At 34.8% G+C, this 22,012-nt stretch overlaps 1 protein-coding gene across 2 annotated transcripts in view; it reads left to right on the top strand.

Annotated features, from left to right (window-relative positions):
* Positions 1–22,012, top strand: part of MERTK (MER proto-oncogene, tyrosine kinase) — a 115,633-nt gene that overhangs the window by 39,916 nt on the left and 53,705 nt on the right. For both annotated transcript variants that reach the window (XM_031950994.1, XM_031950996.1), the window contains exons 3-6: positions 56–156; positions 2,543–2,716; positions 11,861–11,947; positions 20,103–20,218. In XM_031950994.1, coding sequence (XP_031806854.1) covers positions 56–156; positions 2,543–2,716; positions 11,861–11,947; positions 20,103–20,218 — 478 coding nt within the window. The remainder of the gene's footprint in view (positions 1–55; positions 157–2,542; positions 2,717–11,860; positions 11,948–20,102; positions 20,219–22,012) is intronic.

A 22,012-nucleotide genomic window follows, 5' to 3' on the forward strand; every position in this document is an offset into this window, starting at 1 on the left:
GATTGTTTAGGATAGGAGGTAAAAATCTTGTTGTTTTTTTTTTTTTCCTTTGAAGCATAAGCAATGTGCAACGTTCTGATAATGGGTCGTACTTTTGCAAATTAAGAATAAACAGTGATGAAGTTGTATCTGAGCCCATCTACATTGAAGTACAAGGTAAGTCAAAAGACAAATGATTGAAAGAACAGAGCTGCTTACTGAAGGCTTTGTTAGGATCCTTTGAATTAAAGACTGTGGGTATTAATTCCTCCATTTTAATAGATAAAGCACTTATTAGTGTTTTTCCCTGTTAGACTGTGAGCTCTGTAAGAGAAAGTTTCCTCTTTTGCTTCATTTTATATCCTAGGCACTTAACAAAGTATCTGGCACATAATAGGTACTTAATAATAAATACTTATTGACTTTATTATAGGCCAGATCCTGACCTGGGCATATAGATATAAGTAAGCCAATCTGCTAAATGTGTTGGAAAAAAAAAAAAAAACACTATAAGCAAATGAGAGGGAGAGAAAATTCCTAGGTGGTTCACATTAGGGCTACCTGGATAAGAGTGAGGTGGAGGACTGGATCTGGACAAGATTAACTGAAATCTCTTGTTCAAGGGGCAGATTCCAAGGTTTCCCTGGGAAGAAAAGTGGGAATAATTGCCAGAGAACACATAGCAATGGTGTGAGCAGAAAAGGAAACTGAGCTTTAAGTTAAGGGATTTGCTCATGGTTACACAACTAGTTAGAGCTAAGATTTGAATCAAGATTTCTCCCAATTTAAAGTTTAGAGCCATTTCCACTGCAAAATGAAGTCTCTCTGAAATGGCTTTCATATTTATTTGTTTGCTGTTAATATCTGTTATCTCTTTGGTGTAAATGGATATTTGCTTGCTTGGCATCTTGTATTACTTGTTGGTTTACCATTTCTCTAATCCTAACTTAATCTTAAAGGAAATGGAACACAAAGTGGATGAGTATCTTTCTTGGGTTTGTTTATACTGACATTTAGCCACTGAGTCCTGTTCTTTCCCTAAAATCTGAAGTCATGTTCTTTTTTTTTCCCCAAGAGATTTATTTTGTTTTGTGATTAGAGCAAGAAGCATTTTTCCCATGGAAACTTTTTTTTTCTGCCACGCATTTTTCTGAGAAATTGTTTAAAGAGTTAAAATCTCTATATGGAACATGATTTTTTTAAATTGGTGGAATAAAGGTAGCAGAGAAAAAGGGAAAAGATGGGTAACTCAGAATATTGTTCAACATTTACCCAATAGAGGAGAGGAGGCTATGGAATAGCTTCATTAAGAGAGGTTCTCCATAGTTTGCCACCCATCTGGAAAAATTAGGGGAACTTGCCTTTGTCAGGATGCCAGGAAAAATACCCAGGATAGGAATTAGTCATTATATCCAAATAGCTTCACATACATTCTTGAGTCTCCCAACAAGCAATTTTCCAACATTCCTAGGATATCCAAATTAGAACCAATGAGTTATTCTAATCTCAAAATAAAAAAAAAAAAACTCAAAAGCTTTTGGGTTTGTTTAGTTTTTAGCACATGCACCAAATATACATCAACTAGAATGCTTAAAGGTATTGCTAAGCCTGTTTTAAGTGGCTCCATATTTGGGTTTCTAGTGAGAGATCTTACCAGTTAAGATTTTAACTTTTTAGTTGTTCAAATGAGATAATGTATGCAAAAGTGCTTTGAAAACTGTAAAAATGCAACTCAGGTCCAAGGTAACTTTATGGAATTTCTATCTTTTCTATCCTAATTTTTTGCCTTTTCTTCTTTCTCCTTCATCTTTCCTCCTCTGCCTTCCTTCTTTCTTCTTCACTTTCCTTCTTGATCCCACTACTGATCAGCATAAGAACTTTGACCTGCAGTGCTTCTGACACAAGCTAATTTGTCTTCTAGATTAAAGCCTGGTAGCTCCTTATGGCCCTTCTGAAAGGGTTTACCATATTGGTGCCAGATTTAGCTTGGAACATCTAATTAGTTTAACCTGTAATAGCTCAGTATTCCCAAAATCAAGTTATTCACAGTTTTCAAAAGAATAGAAATTATAGGCATGTGCCACCATTTATTACCTTATTTCTTTCTACCAATTTTTCCACCATCATGATTACTTCTCTCTGATTACTTTCCATTTCCATAATCCTGATGAGGATACTTATTATAAGTCACATATATAAAGCTTTTTCTTTGACTTTATATTTATTGTAGTAAAACAAAAATCCTATGAATTTGCAATTACAGCAGTGAGCTACAAATATTTTAATGGTTTCTAATTATCCTTTTTCAAAATACTTCTTTTTCTAAAAATTTTTTTTAACAAATCCAATTCCAAAACCTTTGGAGAGCTTATATAGAAAATATAATTGTGGTCTGGGCTAATAGGTAGGAATTAATAGACTTTTATCAAGTTCAGTGAATCTTTTCCCAGGTCTTAAGAAAGTTGTAAAAGAAAGAAAGAAATTACTTTTGTATGAGAATTGTTATTTTTTTCAGAACCTTTTTCTGTCTTTTTTAAATGTTATTTTTTATTCTCTTTTTAAGGACTTCCTTATTTCATTAAACACCCTGAAAGCATGAATGTTAGCAAAAACACAGCCTTCAATCTCACCTGCCAGGCAGTGGGACCTCCTGAACCTGTCAAAATTTTTTGGGTTCGAAATAGCAGTCGTGTTACTGAGAAGCCAGAAAAATCTCCTTCAGTTCTAACAGTCTCTGGTAAGTCCCACTGTGTATTCTTTTGTAAGAATAGTAATCTGTGGCAAGTCTTTAAATTAGAGCTTTTGGTGGGAAACTCTTCTTTGTCCCATCTCTGAGAAAAGATAATTTGGCAGTTAAGATATTATTGGAAGGCAATTCTGAAGAAAATTTTCATTTCAGTAATAGGCTCAGAAACCAATCTTCAAGGGGATTAGGAAGTAAGTAAAAGGAGAGGAAGACGAGACATTGCATGGAGGCAATTTTTTTTTCTGTGAAAGTGAAGAGAGATAAAACAATCAATTGAGGGGATCATAGGGTCAAGTGAGAGTTTTTTTAAGAAGAAGAAGAGCTAGACATGTTTCCAGGCAGTAGGGAATAGTCTACTTCACAGGGAGAATGAGAGGGAGAGAGGCAGAGAGGGAGGGAGGGAGGGAGGGAAGGAGGGAAGGAGGAGAGAGAGACAGAGAGAGAAAGAGAGAGAGAGAGAGAGAGAGAGAGAGAGAGAGAGAGAGAGAGAGAGAGAGAAAGCGCAAGGGAGGGAGAGAGGAAGGGGGAGAAGAAAAGGGAGAGGATACAATCATCTTAGGGGGATGGATCCAAGATTCGTGTAGAAGGATGGGTCTTGGTTAGTAAAAGGATATCCTTCCATCAGATACTGGAGTAGAGGAGGAGAAAATTGAGCATAATGTTAGAATTTTGAGATGTAGAGCTAGGAAGAAATGTGACTGTATCATGGTGAATAGACTGTATTTTCTCAGTAAAATATCAATCTGAGTACCCTGATAAGAGAATGGGGAAGTTAGTGGTTAGAACATAGGATCCTGAGTCTTCCTGACTTAGAAATCCAGCATCTAACATTTAATCTCCGTCTGCCTCAGTTTCAAATGTAAAATGGGAATAATAAGTAGTAATGTAAGTAGTAAAAGTTATCTACTTTGTTAGGAAAGTAGTAATAATAATTAAAACATTGACTTAGCCTTGAGAGGAAAGAGTATAAAGGAGGAGGAAGAAGTGATGGTCAGTGATCTCAAAGGCTACAGGAGAGGGCCAAAATGATGAAATCTCAGGAAAAGCCATTGGTTCTGACATTACAATGAGAGATCATAGAGACAAGGTCATGTTGGTAACTTTGAAAACTTTGTTTCCTCCAGCTTCTAGCCTAGTGCTTTGTACACAGTAGGCATTGATGAAATACCAGTTTGTCTTAGAATTTTATATTTACATTAACAATGGGCCACTGATTTCACTATAGCTTTTATTTTCTAATAGACAGATTTGTAAGAATTTCTCGTCATGCTGAAAATATGTCAGAGGTAGGTCCTGAATCCAAACTGTCCTGATTCCAAGCCTGTGTCTCTATCTACACAATACTACATTCTCCAGATACGCTGGAGTGAGTGGGAAAAGACATTAAATATTTTAACAAATATGGTCTATAAGGAACAATGTTTTCCAGTTATTTTCATCATAAATTTAAGAGTTTCTGAAAGTTGTAGGCGATCTTCAGGATCACGCCATTCAACAGATTGAATTGAAAATTAGAGTGATTTGTTCAAAATCATACAGTCAATTTAGAAAAGCCTGGAAATAGAACCCAGGATTCTTGGGGTCTATTCTATTGCTCTTTCTACAATACTATATTTTCTCAGTTGTACCATGAGTCAAATCTTATCATCTATGTTCTCTCTTATATTTTGTGTCTTTCATTTTACTACAGAAAGCCTATAATAGAAGTATCATTCGCATGCTCTGATGACAGTATTATGGAATTCTGCCAAAGTGTAATTATGAGATTAGTCATGCGTTAGCCTAAACAATCTTTAATGTGTAGTTTTTAAGTGCTGAGTTCATCACTTCATTGGATGACTTCAGTAATCAAATGGAGAACTATTTATTTGATATTTGCCAAGGTAGTAAATACCCTTCTCAGTCACTTGAAAAAGTGGGGCCTAGTCTTTATTCTTATTTATATAATGACCCCAAATTTAGCTTTAAGTGAAAAACTCTGGCTTAAATTTAGTCTGCTGGGTCTAAATTGAAGCCTTTTTCTAAATAATTATAAAGTATTCCAGAACAATTCAGGCTATTTTCTTGTGTTTTTGTGTGGGTGTGTTTTTTAAAGATTTTGAAAAAGTAGTCCAAGTTGATGCAGAAGACTTTAGTAGTATAGGGAAGTACCTTAGTGAGTTGTTGTTTTTTTTTTTTCTCTGTATTTTCTTTTTCTTTTTTTTTTTTTTTAAATAGCCTTTTATTTACAGGATATATGCATGGGTAACTTTACAGCATTAACAACTGCCAAACCTCTTGTTCCAATTTTTCACCTCTTACCCCCCACCCCCTCCCCTAGATGGCAGGATGACCAGTAGATGTTAAATATATTAAAATATAAATTAGATACACAATATACCTTAGTGAGTTGTTATATTTATGTTGCGAGCAGTTACACCTCAGAAATTGGCAAACACTAAGAGTTAGGACCTGATTTTATTTTGTTCATTATCTAGACTTAAGAAAGTGTTATATGAAGATTAAATTTAAAAAGTAAATCCTGAGCACATTCTACTCTACTCCCTTTTGTTAAACATTTACCAGCTTACCTCTTGGTGGTGATCAATTACTTATTAATGGGACTCTGGTAAATTAAATTGACCCAAATTAGTATTGACCCTAGGGAATTTACAATTTTAGTACTGGCATGAGTACCAGGCATGAGAAAAATTGAGCAATTTGGATTTATGAAGTAGTTTTTAAGTCCTTGAAGCTCCTTCTTCTGTTCTCTCCTTTTAACTTCAAGGAAATCCTGGAGTAGGTATTATTATACCTACATACAATATACATTGATCATCCAGACCAATGCATTTTCATTTCTTTCCACACTGTCTTTTATGAAACTTAGTGTTGTATACTGGGTCTTTTTCACTTTGCCATAGAGACACTAGAATAGAAGTTCTGTTCTCATCCTCTATTCAGAGTTAATTACAAAGTACTATACTCTCATGACCCCTAGGTCTGCAGATAATAATAGTAGGTACTTAGTACCAGCCCAGTATCTTGCAGTAGACCATAATCATTTTGAACAAGTGTGTTTTTTTAAAAGCAAGTCTTTGGTTGTTGTTATTTTTTAACTTCAAAGTTATATATGAGAAAAGGGACTAATGTCTGAAGTTTTGCTGCTAGAGGATTAGTTTGACAAACTCTTTGTTTAGACTGAGAGATTTAATATGTATCAGAAGAAAGAGCACTGGACTCAATCAGGAGACCTCAGAGTTTGAAAGCTGCTGCTGATACTTATTAGCTGTTTTCTTTCTGTGAAATGGGGTAATAGTACCCATAGTTTCTACCTCAGGGGGATGTAAATAAAATGCTATATCAATGTCAGAAGTCATTATAAAATTACAATATGTAATTCGGTGACCTGACAATCAGTTGGTCACACAGGATTTGTCTGGAGACTGCTAGTGATAATACTACCTCCTAAGACAGCCCATTTGTCTAACTTTAATTGTTGGGAAGGGTAGCAACATGGCTTAGTGGATAGAGTGCTGAGCCTGGAGTCAAAAATACATGAATTCAAAATAAGGTACTTATTAGTTGTTATGACCTTGGGCAAGTCACTTAATCCTGTTTGCCTTAGTTTCCTCCTCTGTAAAAGGAGCTGGAGAAGAAAATGGTAAGTCATTCCAGTATCTTTGTTAAAAAAAAAAAATGGGATCATAAAAAGTCAGACATGACTGAAAAATGATTGTTAGGGACTTCTTTACATATAATTTAAATTGACCTCTCTATAACTTCTGCCTATTACTCCACTTCTGGTCTTGCCTTCTGGAATCAAACAGGAAAAAAAAAATCTCTTCTGTCCTCTACATAGAGGCCTGTCTTTCCTTCTCTAGGCTAAATGTCCCTGGTTTCTTAAACTGATCCTCATCTCAAGGATTTTTACCTTCCTAGTCACCTTCCTGTATGCTCTCTAGCTTTATCTTGGGTCCTTAAGCTGTGACCTGCCCCTGGACTTAGTACAGCACTACTATCACTTTCCAAGCCCTTGAGATCATTTCTTTCTTAATGCAGTCTAAAATTTCATAAGTTGTTTTGGCTGCTATATCTCACTGTTGACATACTGAGATTGAAATCTGCCAGAATGTCTTAATAAATCTTCAGACAGTCAACAACTTTTTCTACCTTGTAATTATGAAGCTTATTTTTTGAATCTAAGTTTTTATACTAATTAAATTTCATCCCATTAAATTCAGCCCACTATCAAGATTTTTTTGGACTTCTTTTTCAGCATTAAGATGGATTTTTACATAGGGAATACTATAAAAAGTATTATGGGCAGTCCAAGGCTAGATATAAAATAAAGGCTCTTAGCCTGTCATTGGATTTAAAAAAAAAAAAAAAAAACTCTTTCATCTTATACAGTAGATCTGGAGCCCTCAATCCTCACACTTTGTGGAGAAAATCATTAGAATAGCCCTGGTATTAAGAATGCCTTATACTGCCTTATAGGCGAAAGTGCTTTTGACACATCAGGAACAAAATTTCTTTGTTACTAGTTGAACCTCCCTAGTGAAAAATTCAGATATATCAAACAATTTAAGGTTCTAATAATTGGCATATCGCTGGCCCAGAATTGTGTTTTTCTAATCTGCTAGACAGAATTAGACAAAATTGCTTCAGTAATTGATCATTTGTACTGATTTGGACAAGCATACAAATTTGTGAATAAAAAGATAATGAATTTTCCTTCCACTAATTTTTTTTGTCTGATATAATAGTTATATTTAAGGAGCTATGACTAATAATTGCTTTGGCATTGCTGTACTGGCCAAGGAAGAGAATAAAATTAACTCATATTTGTGAATTTGACCCTACGAGTGTGGCAGTATATTTGAGAGAACATAGCCCTGGATCGTCAGTCTGAAAACTTGACTTTCAGTATTGGGTTTGCAGTATTGGATTGGAAAAATCAGTAGGATTTGATTTATTTTTTCTTTTGGAAAATGAAAAGGTTGGACTGGATTTAGTCTCATTTGTATTAGTGGTGCTGATTGTCATGTTTAATTTACATAGGTAGCTAGATAGTACAATGTATTGGTGTAGAACTTGGAGTCAGGAAGAACTGAGTTCTGATTCTGCTCCATGTACTTATTAGACAGGACAAATTATTTACCCTTTTTCAGCCTTAGTTTCATTTTCTGTAAAGTGGGAATAATAATAGCGCCTATCTGTGTAGTAGGTGAGGCTCAAATGAATTAATATACTTAAAACATCTTGCAAATCTTAAAGCACTATACAAATTCTTATTGTCATTGTTATTATTACCTTAAATGCATTTTCTATTTCAGTTTATTTTGCACAAGCTGTCTCTTATGCCTGGAATGTAATCCTATATCATTGTCCCCTCTTAAGATCTTTATTTTCCTTTAAGGCTCCATTCAGGTATATTCTTTTCCATATAACCTCCCCTGATACCCTCAGGTGAAAATTTCCTCTTCTCTTAAATATTTCCAGAGCATCACACTCTGGCTTATCTTATGTTTATAAGAGTATGAGATAGTTCCATTTCAATTCTTCTCCATCCCTCTCTCCCCACTGCACTACCTTTTAGAGAATATAAATAACCTCTTGATGAGGAGGACTTGATTACTTTATCTTTGTATCTGCATCCTCCTATACAGTTCCTTGCATATAGTTAGCTTTGTTGAATTTTAATTTGTGGAATGAATAGATGAGATAAGGTAAATATGATTAGTTATGATTATTTCTGTGATCCTATTAATGGCAGCATAGTTTCCCTACTAAGGGTTTCTTTGTACATATAGTCTGACAAAAAAGACAGTTTTAGCCTCTGACTTGAATAGATTCTGATCTCAAAAGGAAGAATCATGGCTAGTAGTTTTGTTGTTTAAATAAACTGCATGTAGTGTGACCTCAAAAATGACTTTTTAAGGCAAGTTCATTTGTTGGGGTGGACACGAGGAGAGAAACTCTGGGACTCTGTCCTGCATTGGGCAAAGACAGACCATGGAGAAGCTTACTTAAGATGAGGCTGTTAATGGGTGAGGGAATAAGGCGGAAGTGTCCCATGTAATTCCTTCCCATTTTAAATGAAAATTCTTCTTAGATACCAAACTCTACTTTTCTACTTTATCTACTTGTCTCTCAGCTTTGTTTTCAATTTCTCAAGGAGGTTCAAGTGTAATCAATACCCTTTAAATTGTCTATCAATTTCCCCATATGTTATGGCTGTGATTCAAGGTGCTTTGGAACTTTTTGACATCCCAAACATATTAATTTTATTTTGAGAAGATTTTGAAGTCCAGCAGGCTTCTTTGCAATGTCAGGGTATTAACTAAAGAAAGCAGCAAGGGGTGCAAATGGATAGAGGACTGGGTCTGTTATTAAGAAGAACTCAGTTTTAATCCATCTTCAAATTCTTCCTAGTTGTAGCAAGTCTGTCTTAGTTTCCTCAGCTGAGGATGAGGAAAATGAGGATCCTAACAATACCTACCTTGATAGAAGAACACATGATATATTTTAAAAACACAACACAAAACTTGGCACTTAATGAATGCTTGTTCTCCTCCTGTCCCCAAAGAACCCTTGTTTTTGATCTTCAGATACAGTGAGATTCTCTTATGTAATTTATAATACACAAAGCAAAATAATTCACATTTAAATATCTAAATAATTTTTTTTAGCAAACATTCAACTTCTTGTGACCTCCAGGTCTATATTTTATCTTTATAGATTTAAGGTCACAGTAAAACAAAAATTAATTCTTCTTTATTAATTGTTTCATTAAGAAAGCTAATATTAGTACAAAAGCAAAAATTATTTAGGTGATTCAGTAATAGGATTACTTAATGTATAACTAACAAGATTCGAATAACTCTGCTTAAAAAAGAAAAACTAAAAATAAGTCCAAAACATTGTTTGACTTCACTCAGCAATTCTAATTGTCAAGGGGACATCCTGTTACTGAATGTTCCTTAAAACTGTTTCAGAGATATTCTTTGCATACAGTGCCCTACTTATTATTGCTTGTAAAGGCTGTTTCCAGAAAAGAGCCAAACAAGAGGACAAGGATGTGTATTATAAGAAAACAAGGTTTATTTTAGATACAAAATAAACATTTCTTAATTGTATCATGGCATTAAATGCAGGAATGAATGGGACATTCAGTGAAACTCTATAGAGATATAATGGGATAGACAGGCTAGAACTGGATCCGTAAGGCTCTTAGAAGTTTCTAATCCAGAGAACCCTTTGAGTCCCTTTTAGTTCTGAAACTTCTTGTCATACAACTCTGAATTTTTGCCCATGTTCTGTGCCAATGTCAATTAACTTCAGATTGCTCTCATCTGCACATTTTACAGAAATAAAGAGGAAAACAACATCATTTTCTACCAAATCTAAATTATTTTCTCTTATTTACCAGCCCTACTTTTTCATATTATAGAATCACAGAATTACAAGGCTGCAAGAGATTCAGTGACCATTTCGTTCAACCTATAATTGAAAAATAATCCCCTCTATATCATACTCACAAAGTCACCTTTACTGGAAGGTTTTCTTGTAATAAGGAGAGGAATTGTATTCCATTAACTCCAAAGACAGCCTTTTAGGCGATCATAAAAATAAACACATAGGGGCAGCTGGGTAGCGTAGTAGAGAGAGCACCAGCTCTGAAGTCAGGAGGACTTGAGTTCAAATCTGATCTCAGACATTTAACACTTCCTAGCTGTGTGACCCGGGGCAAGTCACTTAACCCCATTACTTCAGCAAAAAATAAAGAAATACATATACATTTTATAGCAACCTTCCCTATTCTATGAGTGGACTATGAAAAGCAAAAGTTCTTCAAATCTTTGATTTTCCTCCTTGCTACTTGCCCAGATATATTTTGATCTCTTGAGGTAAGTAACACTTAGTAACACTGACCTGGATGCCAACTGATGATCTTCCTCCTTATCTCCTAAACTGGCATAGCCAGTTTCATCCCAAATTGGCCTGGTTTCTTTCCATTGCAGCCTTTTTGTCTCACTATTGTCCACTAAGCCACCCACTAATCTCTTGAAACCAAGCTGCAACTTTGTGCCTCCCACTCATGTTCTAAAAGCTGGCCCTTCCTTAAAAATAACAGTCAGAAAGAAGACTCATGAAGTCTCAGGGATGGGATGGATTTCAGAGATCAGCTACTTCAGTTTATACCATAAAGGAATCCCCATCATAACATGCTCATTCTGGTGGCCTCCCTCGGGACAAGCTGCATTTTATCAACGTCCTTCCTAAAGCACAGGTTGTGTATCACAAGTATCCCTGTTTTATTTTCCTTTTAACTAGGTACACTAAACTTCTCAGGTGCTTAGCAGAGAGAAATAGAGATTTCTAAATGGTAGCACTCTGAACAGCTGTGAAATTATCCTTGTGTGGAGTTCTTTCTGGGAGACCCCCTTCACAGAGCCAAGCCTTGGTTTTTGTAGTAAAATCATATTGCTGAGGAGTCTAAAATATTTTCTGCCATTTGTGCTCTTTTAAAAACCTCATTCCATTCACAGTACTCCTATAAAATAGGTAACCCGTTTCATAGGATGATTCTTTTTGATGAATTTAAGAGACCTGAGTTTTCCTAATTTAGTATTATTTCATAGTCCTATTATCAGAGTTCATGCTGGCTGCAGCTGTTCATGACACAGGAGCCTGAAACTCCCACCCTTCTATTCAGTATTTGGAAACCAAAATGAAGCATTTTTGTTATTTATCGTATCTGTTCAAAAGCGCAGTGTCAGGGAAACACGAGTGGTCTGACTGCCCAAGATTTTCTTCCCATTTTTGGCAGAAGAAAGCTCTTCAGAATGGAACTTGACCGATAGTGCCCCTTTTCTTGAGGGCAATGGTTTTTTCGAAGCTAGTTTTTCTTTTTTTAAAGCCAGAAGCTGATCAAAACCAGCTCCCCCCCACCTTTTTTTTAAGAGTTTAAAGAATGAATCCCTCAAAAACAGAATTAGAAAAAAAACTTTTAAAATTTTGGATTCTGTATAATAAACCATAATTTGTTTCTTTGGTTGTTGAAGGATTAGGCTAGAGAGGCTCCAAAATCCTTTTCAGTTCTATATTGATAATATTCTGATGCTTGTTTTCCTTGACTTTCTCCCATAGGTCTTACTGAACCAGCAACATTTAGTTGTGAAGCTCACAATGATAAAGGGTTGACTGTATCAAAGGAAGGACAGGTTAATATAAAAGGTAAGTGGGAGAGATATATTATATATATATATTATATAATATTATAAATATATATTATATATATATTATATATATTATAAAAATATATATATATATTTTTTTCCTTGCTTTTCATATTGCCTCATGTTACAAGGGGAGGACACCCTCCTTTAGCCACGTGGAAAATAATCCTTCATTTCTAGAAGAGGCTCTTTGAGGACTGCAGAATAGGCTTTGTGTTGTTTGCCAGAGCAAACCAAAAGCTTTGGTGAGGGGGAGGTTGGGGGAGAGGAGTTGGAGAAAATGAATCAGTTGCTCCCTTTTCAATCCTCTGGGCTCTTCTTCCCTTGCCTACCTTCCACCCTCATCTTCCCTGGGCTAGGGGTACATGATAACTAGGGATGGCTAGAAGTGATTTGAGCACAACAGCAGTTGTCTCAGGTTCTGGTCCACTTATAGATTTGTAGGGAGATAGGGCAATTGTGTAACCCTGGACCAAAGTTGCATAAACCCTAAATTTGAAAGGAAAAGAAAGTCCAAAGGGCATTAATCATTTTCAGCAAATCCCTTTGAGTATCATTGGTCACTCTCACAAATGCACAACGTTATGCTGTATCAATGTTTCATTGAGCATTTCTCCCCTTTGTGGTACTTTGTAAAATTAGGAGGAAGTTTTTAAAAATCAACCATGGTCTATTGAACCTTGCCTCTGAAACTTAGTAATTTTAACTGAGTCAGTGTAATTTAGGTTCTTTCTGTTGGAGGCAGAATGTTATGGAGAAAAAAAGAGCACTAAATTTAAAAGAAACCCAGATTGTAGTCACAACCACAACTAGCCAATTAAGTGACTATCCAACATAGAGATGTACAAAATGGTATAAATACTCAGAGAAGGAAGAAACCATTTTGAGGTAAAGAATGGAGGGGGAATTATAAAATAATTGATATTTGAGTCAAATCATTTTAAGCCCTCAGAATCCCATGATTCTATGACAATTCAGAAAGCATTTGCTGAGAATCTATTTTTCATATTATACAGGTCTCTGAAGAAGATAGATATATAACTCATTGTCCTTGCCCTCAAGCAGCTTGCAGTCTTAGGGAGAGAAAAGAGAAAAATATAAATCAGGGCTGAGGCTAGGGGCAGGCAGTAAATTAATTAGGTAGCATAAAGTAGAGTAATGGAAAAAGTGGATAAAGAGGAGGGATGCAACAAATAATTCTAGCATTTTTTATGTGAATGTATTTTTAATAATAGCTTTTTATTTTCAAAATACATATAAAGATAGTTCTTAACATTCATTCTTGCAAAACCTTGTGTTTCAAATTTTTTTCCTTCCCTTCCCCCTACCACCCTCTCTTAGATAGCAAGTTAAACATGTGCAGTTTTTTTGAACATATTTCTACATTTATTATGATGCACAAGAAAAATCATATCAAAGGGGAAAAAATGGAAAGAAACAAAAAAGATAACAAAAAGTGAAAATACTATGTTGTGATCCATATCTGGAATCATCCTGCTGATCATTTCTTACAGAACAGTAATATTCCATTACATCCATATACTGTAACTTATTCAGCCATTCTCCATCTGCTGAACATATTTTTAGTGCCCAAAAATTCCTCTCACTTTGGCATAAAAGTTTTTTAATTATAATTAGCTGCACATGTTATAATTAAGCCTCAAAGTTTTTGCAGGACAAGAACCCATGTAGGATGTGTTTTTCAAACCTTATTTAGCATACACAAGTACTTTAAAACACAGTTGAAGAAGTTCAAAATCCTATAAAAGCTAAGAAGAGTAAAAAATTATTTTGGACTACTGGATGGGGTAAGAATTATAAAGTAACTGGCATTTAAACTCCTTGAAGGAGGCATAGGATTTCATTGGAGAATGAAGAAGGGAGGGATGTATCTGATATGGGAAACCCTGTTTTTCAGTGTCAGATACAAATCCTTTGGCTTGGAAATAGATAAAACTGAAGGATATGTTTGGAAAGTGAAGGGCATGAAGTCCTAGAATAAATCTGGGATGAAAGGAGGATGTAGAAGATAAAATTGGGAAGTAAATTGGTATTAGGCTGAGGGCCTTGAATGCCAGGCTTAGGAATTTGTATTTTATATGGTAAGTTGTAGAAAACAATTGGGAATGTTCAACAGTGGAAAGAATTTAACAGAGTTATGAATTAGAAAAATTAATCTGGCATCTTTGAGTGGGAGGAATTGGAAGGATGTGAAACTGGAGTCAGGGGATGATAACAGGCAGGGAGGCAAGGAGTTAGTTGCAGTGAAAATAGAGTGATGACAGAAATATATAACTAAGGAAGCTGACAAAGATTTTGAGTCTGAGTGACTGGGAGAATGGTGATACCATTAATAGAAAAACAGGAAGTTGGGAGGAGAAGTTTTTGGTGGAAGATAAAGAGCTCAGTTTTAGACATGTTGAGTTTAAGTTGCTGGTAGTCTATTGAGGTAGATATGTCTGGGGAGTAGAAATGTGGGACTACAACTCAGGAGACTGATTAAAGATGAAGATAGATTGAGGAGTCATCCTTCTAGAGATAATCCTTGAGACTGTGGCAGTAAATGAGTTAGTCATGGGAGAGATGAAGAGTGGAAAGGTCATCCTCCCTTGGGGAAGGTAGAGGAGATACTTAGGCAGAAAAAAGAACAGTCTGATCACTGTATGTGTTGTGTGTCAGAGCCCAAGTCTCAGAAGATCCATTAACTGAAGCAGGTTTCTCTGTATCATCAACAGGCTGAAGAGTTTTCAATGTGTGACTTTATCTATGTGAACCTCTTTTAAAGTCATACTCCAAGGTCTCAAGGTGGCTTCATTACAAAAGATATAGTCTATTGCCTCTTTCATAGGTCAACAGTTTGATACATAAAAGGAGTAGGAAAAAAATCTTTTTTATAATAACTATTGCTTAAAAGAACAACCAATTTTCATGTAAATAAATATGGATTTCAAGTAAGCTGTGAGTAATTTGGGACAAAAAATGAACCATGTCATAAATATATCTTAAATCATCTTGTAGAGCTATCAAAAGCTTAGCTTCTTTTCCTCCAACATTCTAAAGTGCAATTTAAACAAGATATAATTGAGAAATATTTAACAAAATAAATTAAAAAGCAATAAAACATAGATAAGGTTAAATAGTAATTTTCTAAGTCAATATATAACGCTTCAGGATCCATTAAATTTTGAGGTGTATACTACTGATGTAGTTATTCTTCTTTTGAAGATGAACAGTTTGATGGTTTAAAAGAGGCAAAGAAAGAATTTTTATTTAAAACTGCTAAAATCCAAATATAAAGAAGTGCAGTTGTCAGAGGTACAGATTATTGGACATTTTTAGTTGGAAAGATATTGTGGTTCTTCAGCTCATTTGTATATAGTAATCAAATAACTGGTTGTACAGCAAGATTAAATGATGATCAATTCTGACGGACATGGCTCTTGTCAACAATGAAATATTCCAATAGTCTTGTGATGAAGAAAGCCATCTGCACCCACAGAAAGGACAGTGGGAACTGAATATGGACCACAACATTGTATTTTCACTCTTTTTGTTGTTGTTTGCTTGCATTTTGTTTTCTTTCTTATTTTTTCCCTTTTTGATCTGATTTTCTTTGTGCAGCATGAAATTTGTGGAAATATGTATAGAGGAATGACATAGGTTTAACATTTATTGGCTCACTTGCCAACTGGGGAAGGGGATAGAGGGCAGGAAGGGAAAAAAAGAGAACACGGGGTTTTTTAGAGGTGAATTATTGAAAGTTATCCATGTATATATTTTGAAAATAAAAAGCTATAATTTAAAAAAAAAATAGAATCAAAATAAGGTAAAAAAAATTGATTGTAGTCAGTGAGATGGTTAAATACAAACCATTAATTTCATCAGAAAGAGTCTATGAGTTTTTATGTTATAAGTGAAAAGTAAATCTGTCAGTACTAGGAAGCTGTGTCTAAGTTACTGACAGTGGTGCATACAGATTGAGGAACCTGAAGAGTAAAGACTAAATACATTGCAAGAGGTTATTTTAAAAGGGGTTGGGGGTAATTATGTGGAGAAAGATGAGGGTGGAGTAGTCAGCTGAAGGGTGTCAGGAATGAGCTTTGGGAGTGAAATTCCAGCCCATTAGACAAAAGCTTCAATGTCAGTCTCATGGAAATATGAAAGAGGTGAAACCTCTCAGAAATGCATATTGTTTTGTTCTCTGCTACCACCCTTGGTTTGAAAGGAGACAATAGAGGGGGGAAGTTTTGTAGCTACTTTGCTGATAGTTCTGCTTACTGCAAGCTAATTGGTGATAGTAGTATTTTGGTATCTGAAAAATTAGCTGATCTTTTCTGCTTTGCTCAGAGCTTCTACCCAGTATCTTCACTGAGTTATATTTGTTATTAGCTGATTAGGTGATGCAAAATCTTGATGAGTGAATAGCTGTCTGTGGTTGTCTTCATTGCTTAGGGAAAACTAGATTAAAAGAAATTGCTGCCTAAATTAAGAATATAAACTTCCTCAGCTCTCTTTTAAGAATTATTGTAAATTAAAAAAAAAAAAAAAAAAAAAAAAGCTTTTATACTCTTTATTTGGTTTTAGAGCATTTTGCCCAGGAATAAAGAAATAGGAGGGAAGCATTTAGGAACTTCCATTGGTGTAGATTTTCTTGACTATTTTGGTGACATCAAGGCCTGAAGTTCAGTTTTCGGATACCTCAAGCACATAGATTCCTCATGTAATCCTCTTTCATGTTTCCATTAAGTATATATTTATTCTCATACATAGATACTGAATTACTGGCAGAGTGTATCCCACATTTATGTGTGGATTGTGATGTATTTATTATTACTACATTTGCCTTATTTGGGTGCTTGTTATGATTATTATTATTGTTTTCACTTATTTTTAAATATGTGGTTAAGTATAAGATCTGATGTGTCATCAATATGAATGTATGGGTTTGTATAAATGAAAGCATGATTGTGGGGGTTCAAGAATTATAGAAGTGCAGAAGGGGAATGTATCCTCCAAAATGAGGTTATTTTAGTCCCTTGAGAGAATTTGTGTGTAGTCTTTTGGTTGTGATTCTTTTTTGGGAATTCATTCTTATTAGTTTGAGGATATGCTGGAATGGACAAATAAACCTAGAGAATAATAAATGTGTAAATAATTGAAGTGAGGTATTATTCTGTGTCTGGTTACTAAAATATGCCCTCAATAAGATTCTATAAAATAAATGCAAATTAGTTTTTTTTTGAGTGGGAGGCATTAATAGTAAAGCAGGTCAGAAGAATTTTATGGAGATGGTACTTGAGCCAAGTTTTAATGGAAATTTGGGATTTTCTTAAACTGTATATTTTTTATAATTTACAAGAAAAAGAATGAATAATATGCAATCAGAATACATGATAACATTCTGATATTTTCTTTTTACAGTACTTTTTTAATAATTGGTTTTTATTTTCAAAATACATGCAAAGATAGATTTCAACATTCACCCTTGCAAAACCTTATATTCCAATATTTACTCTCTTTCTTTCTTCACCCCCTCCCCTAGACAGCAAGTAATCTAATCTAAGTTAAACATATGCATTTCTTCTAAAGATATTTCCACATTTATCATGCTATATAAGAAAAATCAGATCAAAAGGGGAAAGATGAGAAAGAAAAAAAAAAAAAACAAGCGGACAACAAAAAAAGGTGAAAATTATATGCTGTGATCCACACTCAATTCCCATCATCCTCTTTATGGATACAGAGGCTCTCTCCATCACAAGTCTATTGGAACTGACCTGAATCACCTCATTGTTGAAAAGAGCCAAGTCCATCACAGTTGATCATCACATAATCTTCTTGTTGCTGTGTACAATGTTTTCTTGGTTCTGCTCACTTCACTTAGCATCAATTCATGTAAGTCTCTTCAGGCCTTTCTGAAATCATCCTGCTGTTCATTTCTTATAGAACAGACATATCTCATAACATTCATATACCATAACTTATTCAGCCATTCTCCAACTGATGGGCATCCACTCAGGGAAACAGGATTTTAAGAGGTAGAAGTGAGGAGGGAGTACAATTCTGGCATGTTGGACATCCTGTGCAAAGTCACAGAGATGCAGATAAAGTATAAAAATAATAATAGCAGTTAATATTTATAGAGTTCTTTAAAGTTTGCAAAGTGCTTTACAATTTATCCTCACCAATACTGGGAGGTAGGTATTATTTTTTTGTTGTAGTCATTTCAGTCATGTCTGACTCTGGCTTCATATGGAGTTTTCTTGGCAAAGATACTGGAGAATTTCCTTCTCCAGCTCATTTTACAGATGAGCAAACTGAGGCAAACAGGGTTAAGTGACTTGCTCACGGTCACACAACTAGTAAGTGTCTGAGGCTGGATTTGAACTCAGTTCTTCTTGACTCCAGATCCAAACCTCTATTTGTGATACCATCCAGATGAGTAATTAGGAAAACTAGAGTTAGACTGGGTCTGAGACTGTATGAAGGGCAATAATAAACCAGAAAAGGTAGATTAGCACCAGAAAACTGTAACTCTGGAAAAACTAAGCATCTTATCCAAGGTAAGGTATATGGGTACCTTAGAGTTTAATTAGACTATAATATTTTAGTATTTTGTTTACTATATTAAAAGTAAATATTTATTTTCCTTTAAGATATCAATTTATCTTTAGATGATATTTAAGGAAAAGCAAGAATAATTTATCATCATAGCGGTAACCAAAGGATCCTAGTAAGAATACTTCAATACTTTTAGCTTCAAAAAATCAGTGAAGTCTAGGTTTCTAAAGGGCCCTTTCTGAAGGTTCATTTGACAAAAAAGGGATTAAGCTGAAAGTTCATAGCAGAGGAACTGTATCACTTCCTTTTTTCCTTCATTCCATAGTTCACTATTATAATTTTCATGAGAAATGTTAGGAATTACAAAAATCTATGAGTGAGAGTGACTCTGGGGAGGAGAGAGAGAGAAAGATGTAAAGGCATAAAACTTAACAATATTCAAATATTCTAGAATTTCTTAAAAAACTGAAATAAGTAGCATTTGTAAGAAAATCAGACATTTTTTTACTTGGTGCTTAGAGCAGACCCTGCAGCCGTGAATTAGAGGATTTGAAAAAAAGATTTTTTCCACTAATATTTAGTCCCCCTTATTAAGAACCAGATTTATGATGGTGTGTGCAATGTACCTTCCAATATGATTCAAGTACTCCAAAGATGAATGGTTTGTTTAGGGCAGCTTTGCAAATAATCTATTACTCAATTCCTTAGGGGGAATTCTACTTCATATTATGTTAATCAAACAGAATGCTGATTTTACTTAGTATTCTTCGAATGCAGGGGGGTGGGGTATTTTTGTTTTGTAGGTGGTTGTTTTTAAGGCTTTAAATAGAACTCTGAGTAATCTTTGCAATTTTAAGTCAGATGTGGATTTGAGACTCACCTCTGATACTAGCAGTATAATCTTGGGCAGATGTTGCTAACTCCTTAGGTCTGTTTCCTTATCTGTGTTAAAGACTTTTTTGGAAAATTCTTTATTAGCATTAAGGCACTATATATAAATATTAGTTTTTAATTAAAAGCTTAGTCTAGCAATAAAAGTTTAAAAAGAAAAACAAAGACTTTGGTCTTTTATTAGGCATACCTGGAAGACTTAAGGGCTCTTATTATAGAAGAACTGAAAAAGGAAAAATATTTTTCCAGGGAACCTTGCTCTATTAAAATGATATGGTGGAAAGATTGGTAGATATAGAGTAAGACGACCTACATTTGAATCTTGGTCGTTTATTACTTTCTGATCAATATGGTGTCTGCACATAGAAAGTCAGTAATTTATGAAAATTTATGAATTAAACCTTTTCCAAAGTGTGAATTATTATTTCTCTCCCTATATGCATTAGGAGACTTGAACATAACCATGTGACTGTTTGACAGATTAAAAAAATACATTTTATTAATGTGATTTGCCTTTATATCAGCCAGATTATATTCTCTTCTAAGACAGAAAAATGTGCAAAAATACATGCCAAAGTATTTTTAATTGACTACAACATGCAATATTTTTTCTAGTAATTCTTTGACTCTCTGAAGACTCACATGCTTTTGTAGGACTTGAATATGTGATTGTTGTCCTTGATTTTTATTTTTTCCCTTAGCCATTCCCTCTGCACCAAGTGAAGTCAGCCTCAAGAACAGCACTGCACATACCCTCCTGATCTCATGGGTGCCAGGATTTGATGGATATTCCTCCTTCATCAACTGCAGCATTCATGTAAGTCAAGAGTGAAAAAGAAAACTTCCATGAAAACTGTGCAAGTCTCTCTTAGAAAGGCCACTTGTGATTTATTGCCATTCTTATAAATGGTATTTTTATTAATGGTATATTTATTCAGCTCCGTTTGCTCTTGTTCACTCATTTCAGAAGTGTGTAACTCTTCATGACCTCATTAAACTCAGACAAACAGAGTTAAGGGTCAAATAGCTAGTAAGTATTCGAGTCCAAATTTGAATTCAGGTATCCTGACTCCAGGCCTAGCATTCTGTCCAGTATGCTACCCAGCCACCCCATCACTTAATATACATTATCTCATTTGGGACTCACAACAGCTCTGTGAAGTTGGTACCTGTATTAGTTCCATCTTACACATGAGGATATTAAGGCCTAAAAAGGTTAATTGACTTGTCTGCTATTATTAGTAATACAATTAGTAAGTATTTGAATCCAGGTTTTCCTGATGACAGATCCAGAATTCATTATTGCCTTCACCCTGAGAAAATAATATAAACCAATTCATGTCTGACCAGTGGCCTCCCTATGGACATATCTTCCACCTGAAGGGAGCCCCTCCCTATGTTCATCTATATGAAATGAAGATCTTATTTACATAATGATCCCCAGATTCATGAAAATGAACTGAAATATCTTCCTTCAGTTTCCTAGACAAGACCAATCATGCAAGCTGATGTTACTACCATGATTTCCATTGAGTTCCCTGGGTGTTGATGTTCTGGTGTTGCATTCCCAAAGACAGAATTTGTTTCTCAATACAGTTTTTTTTTCCCATCAGTTGTTTCAAATAGTTTTCCTGGAAGGGTAACAAAATGTTAAACATTTGTTAAGGTAGGTCAGCTTCTGTTCTAGTCCAATCCAATAAGCTTTCATTAAGCATGCAGTATCTGCAAAACATTGTGAATAGGTGTTAGGGGTACAAAGACAAAATAAAAAAGCACCCCTTGCTCTTGGGAAGTCTATATAGCTACTGGATCGAATACACATGAATATGTATATCTAACCAAGCTCTAAGCAGAGCATTCTGAGCTCCTATTGGTCTGGTCAGCCACAGTTGGATACACTGGGATATCATTTTGGTCCTCTTCAAGAACAAAGGACAACCACCATATATGTATATATTAATGTGGGATCTGTATGTCTTTATATTTACATTTGTGGAATAGTTTTGGGAAAGAACTTGAATGCTAACAACTGAGAGGATACAGAGAGATTTTCCATAAAGGTGACATAAGATATTAGCATTTTAAAAGGTAAAAGGGGAGGATAATCTAGATTTGGAAGATAACCCTTGCAAATCATGGAACTGGGAATTGGAGTACAAAGTTTTAGTGACAACTTTTGGCTAATATTTTGAGTGCATGAAAGAGAGTGATATGAAATAATTCTGGAAAGATAGGCTGTAGTTCTTTTACTTGGTGAAATATCTTTTCCTAACTGTCGGAGTATTTAGTTTTTAAACCTGTTAAATACTATTAAATGGTAGGAATTTGCCTTGTACAGACTTCCAGCAATTTCTTCCTAGCTTTACCTTATGTATATGTTGAACTTTTCTCCAGGAGCTGAAAGCACTATTTATGCTTTAATAAAATGATATCATCATACTTACTAAACTTATGAATTTGGGAATTTGGGAAAAGTTCACTTTCTCATTTTATAAATAAATAAGTTTCTTCTTAAAAAAAAAAACAAACTCTACAGCATGCCTAATAATAAGAATCTAAGTCTCTTTTATAACAAGGGTTTAGTATTTTTTAGACATGAAAGACTAGGTTC

The sequence above is a fragment of the Sarcophilus harrisii genome, chromosome 2, assembly GCF_902635505.1.
Source record: "Sarcophilus harrisii chromosome 2, mSarHar1.11, whole genome shotgun sequence".
Taxonomy (NCBI): Eukaryota; Metazoa; Chordata; class Mammalia; order Dasyuromorphia; family Dasyuridae; genus Sarcophilus; species Sarcophilus harrisii.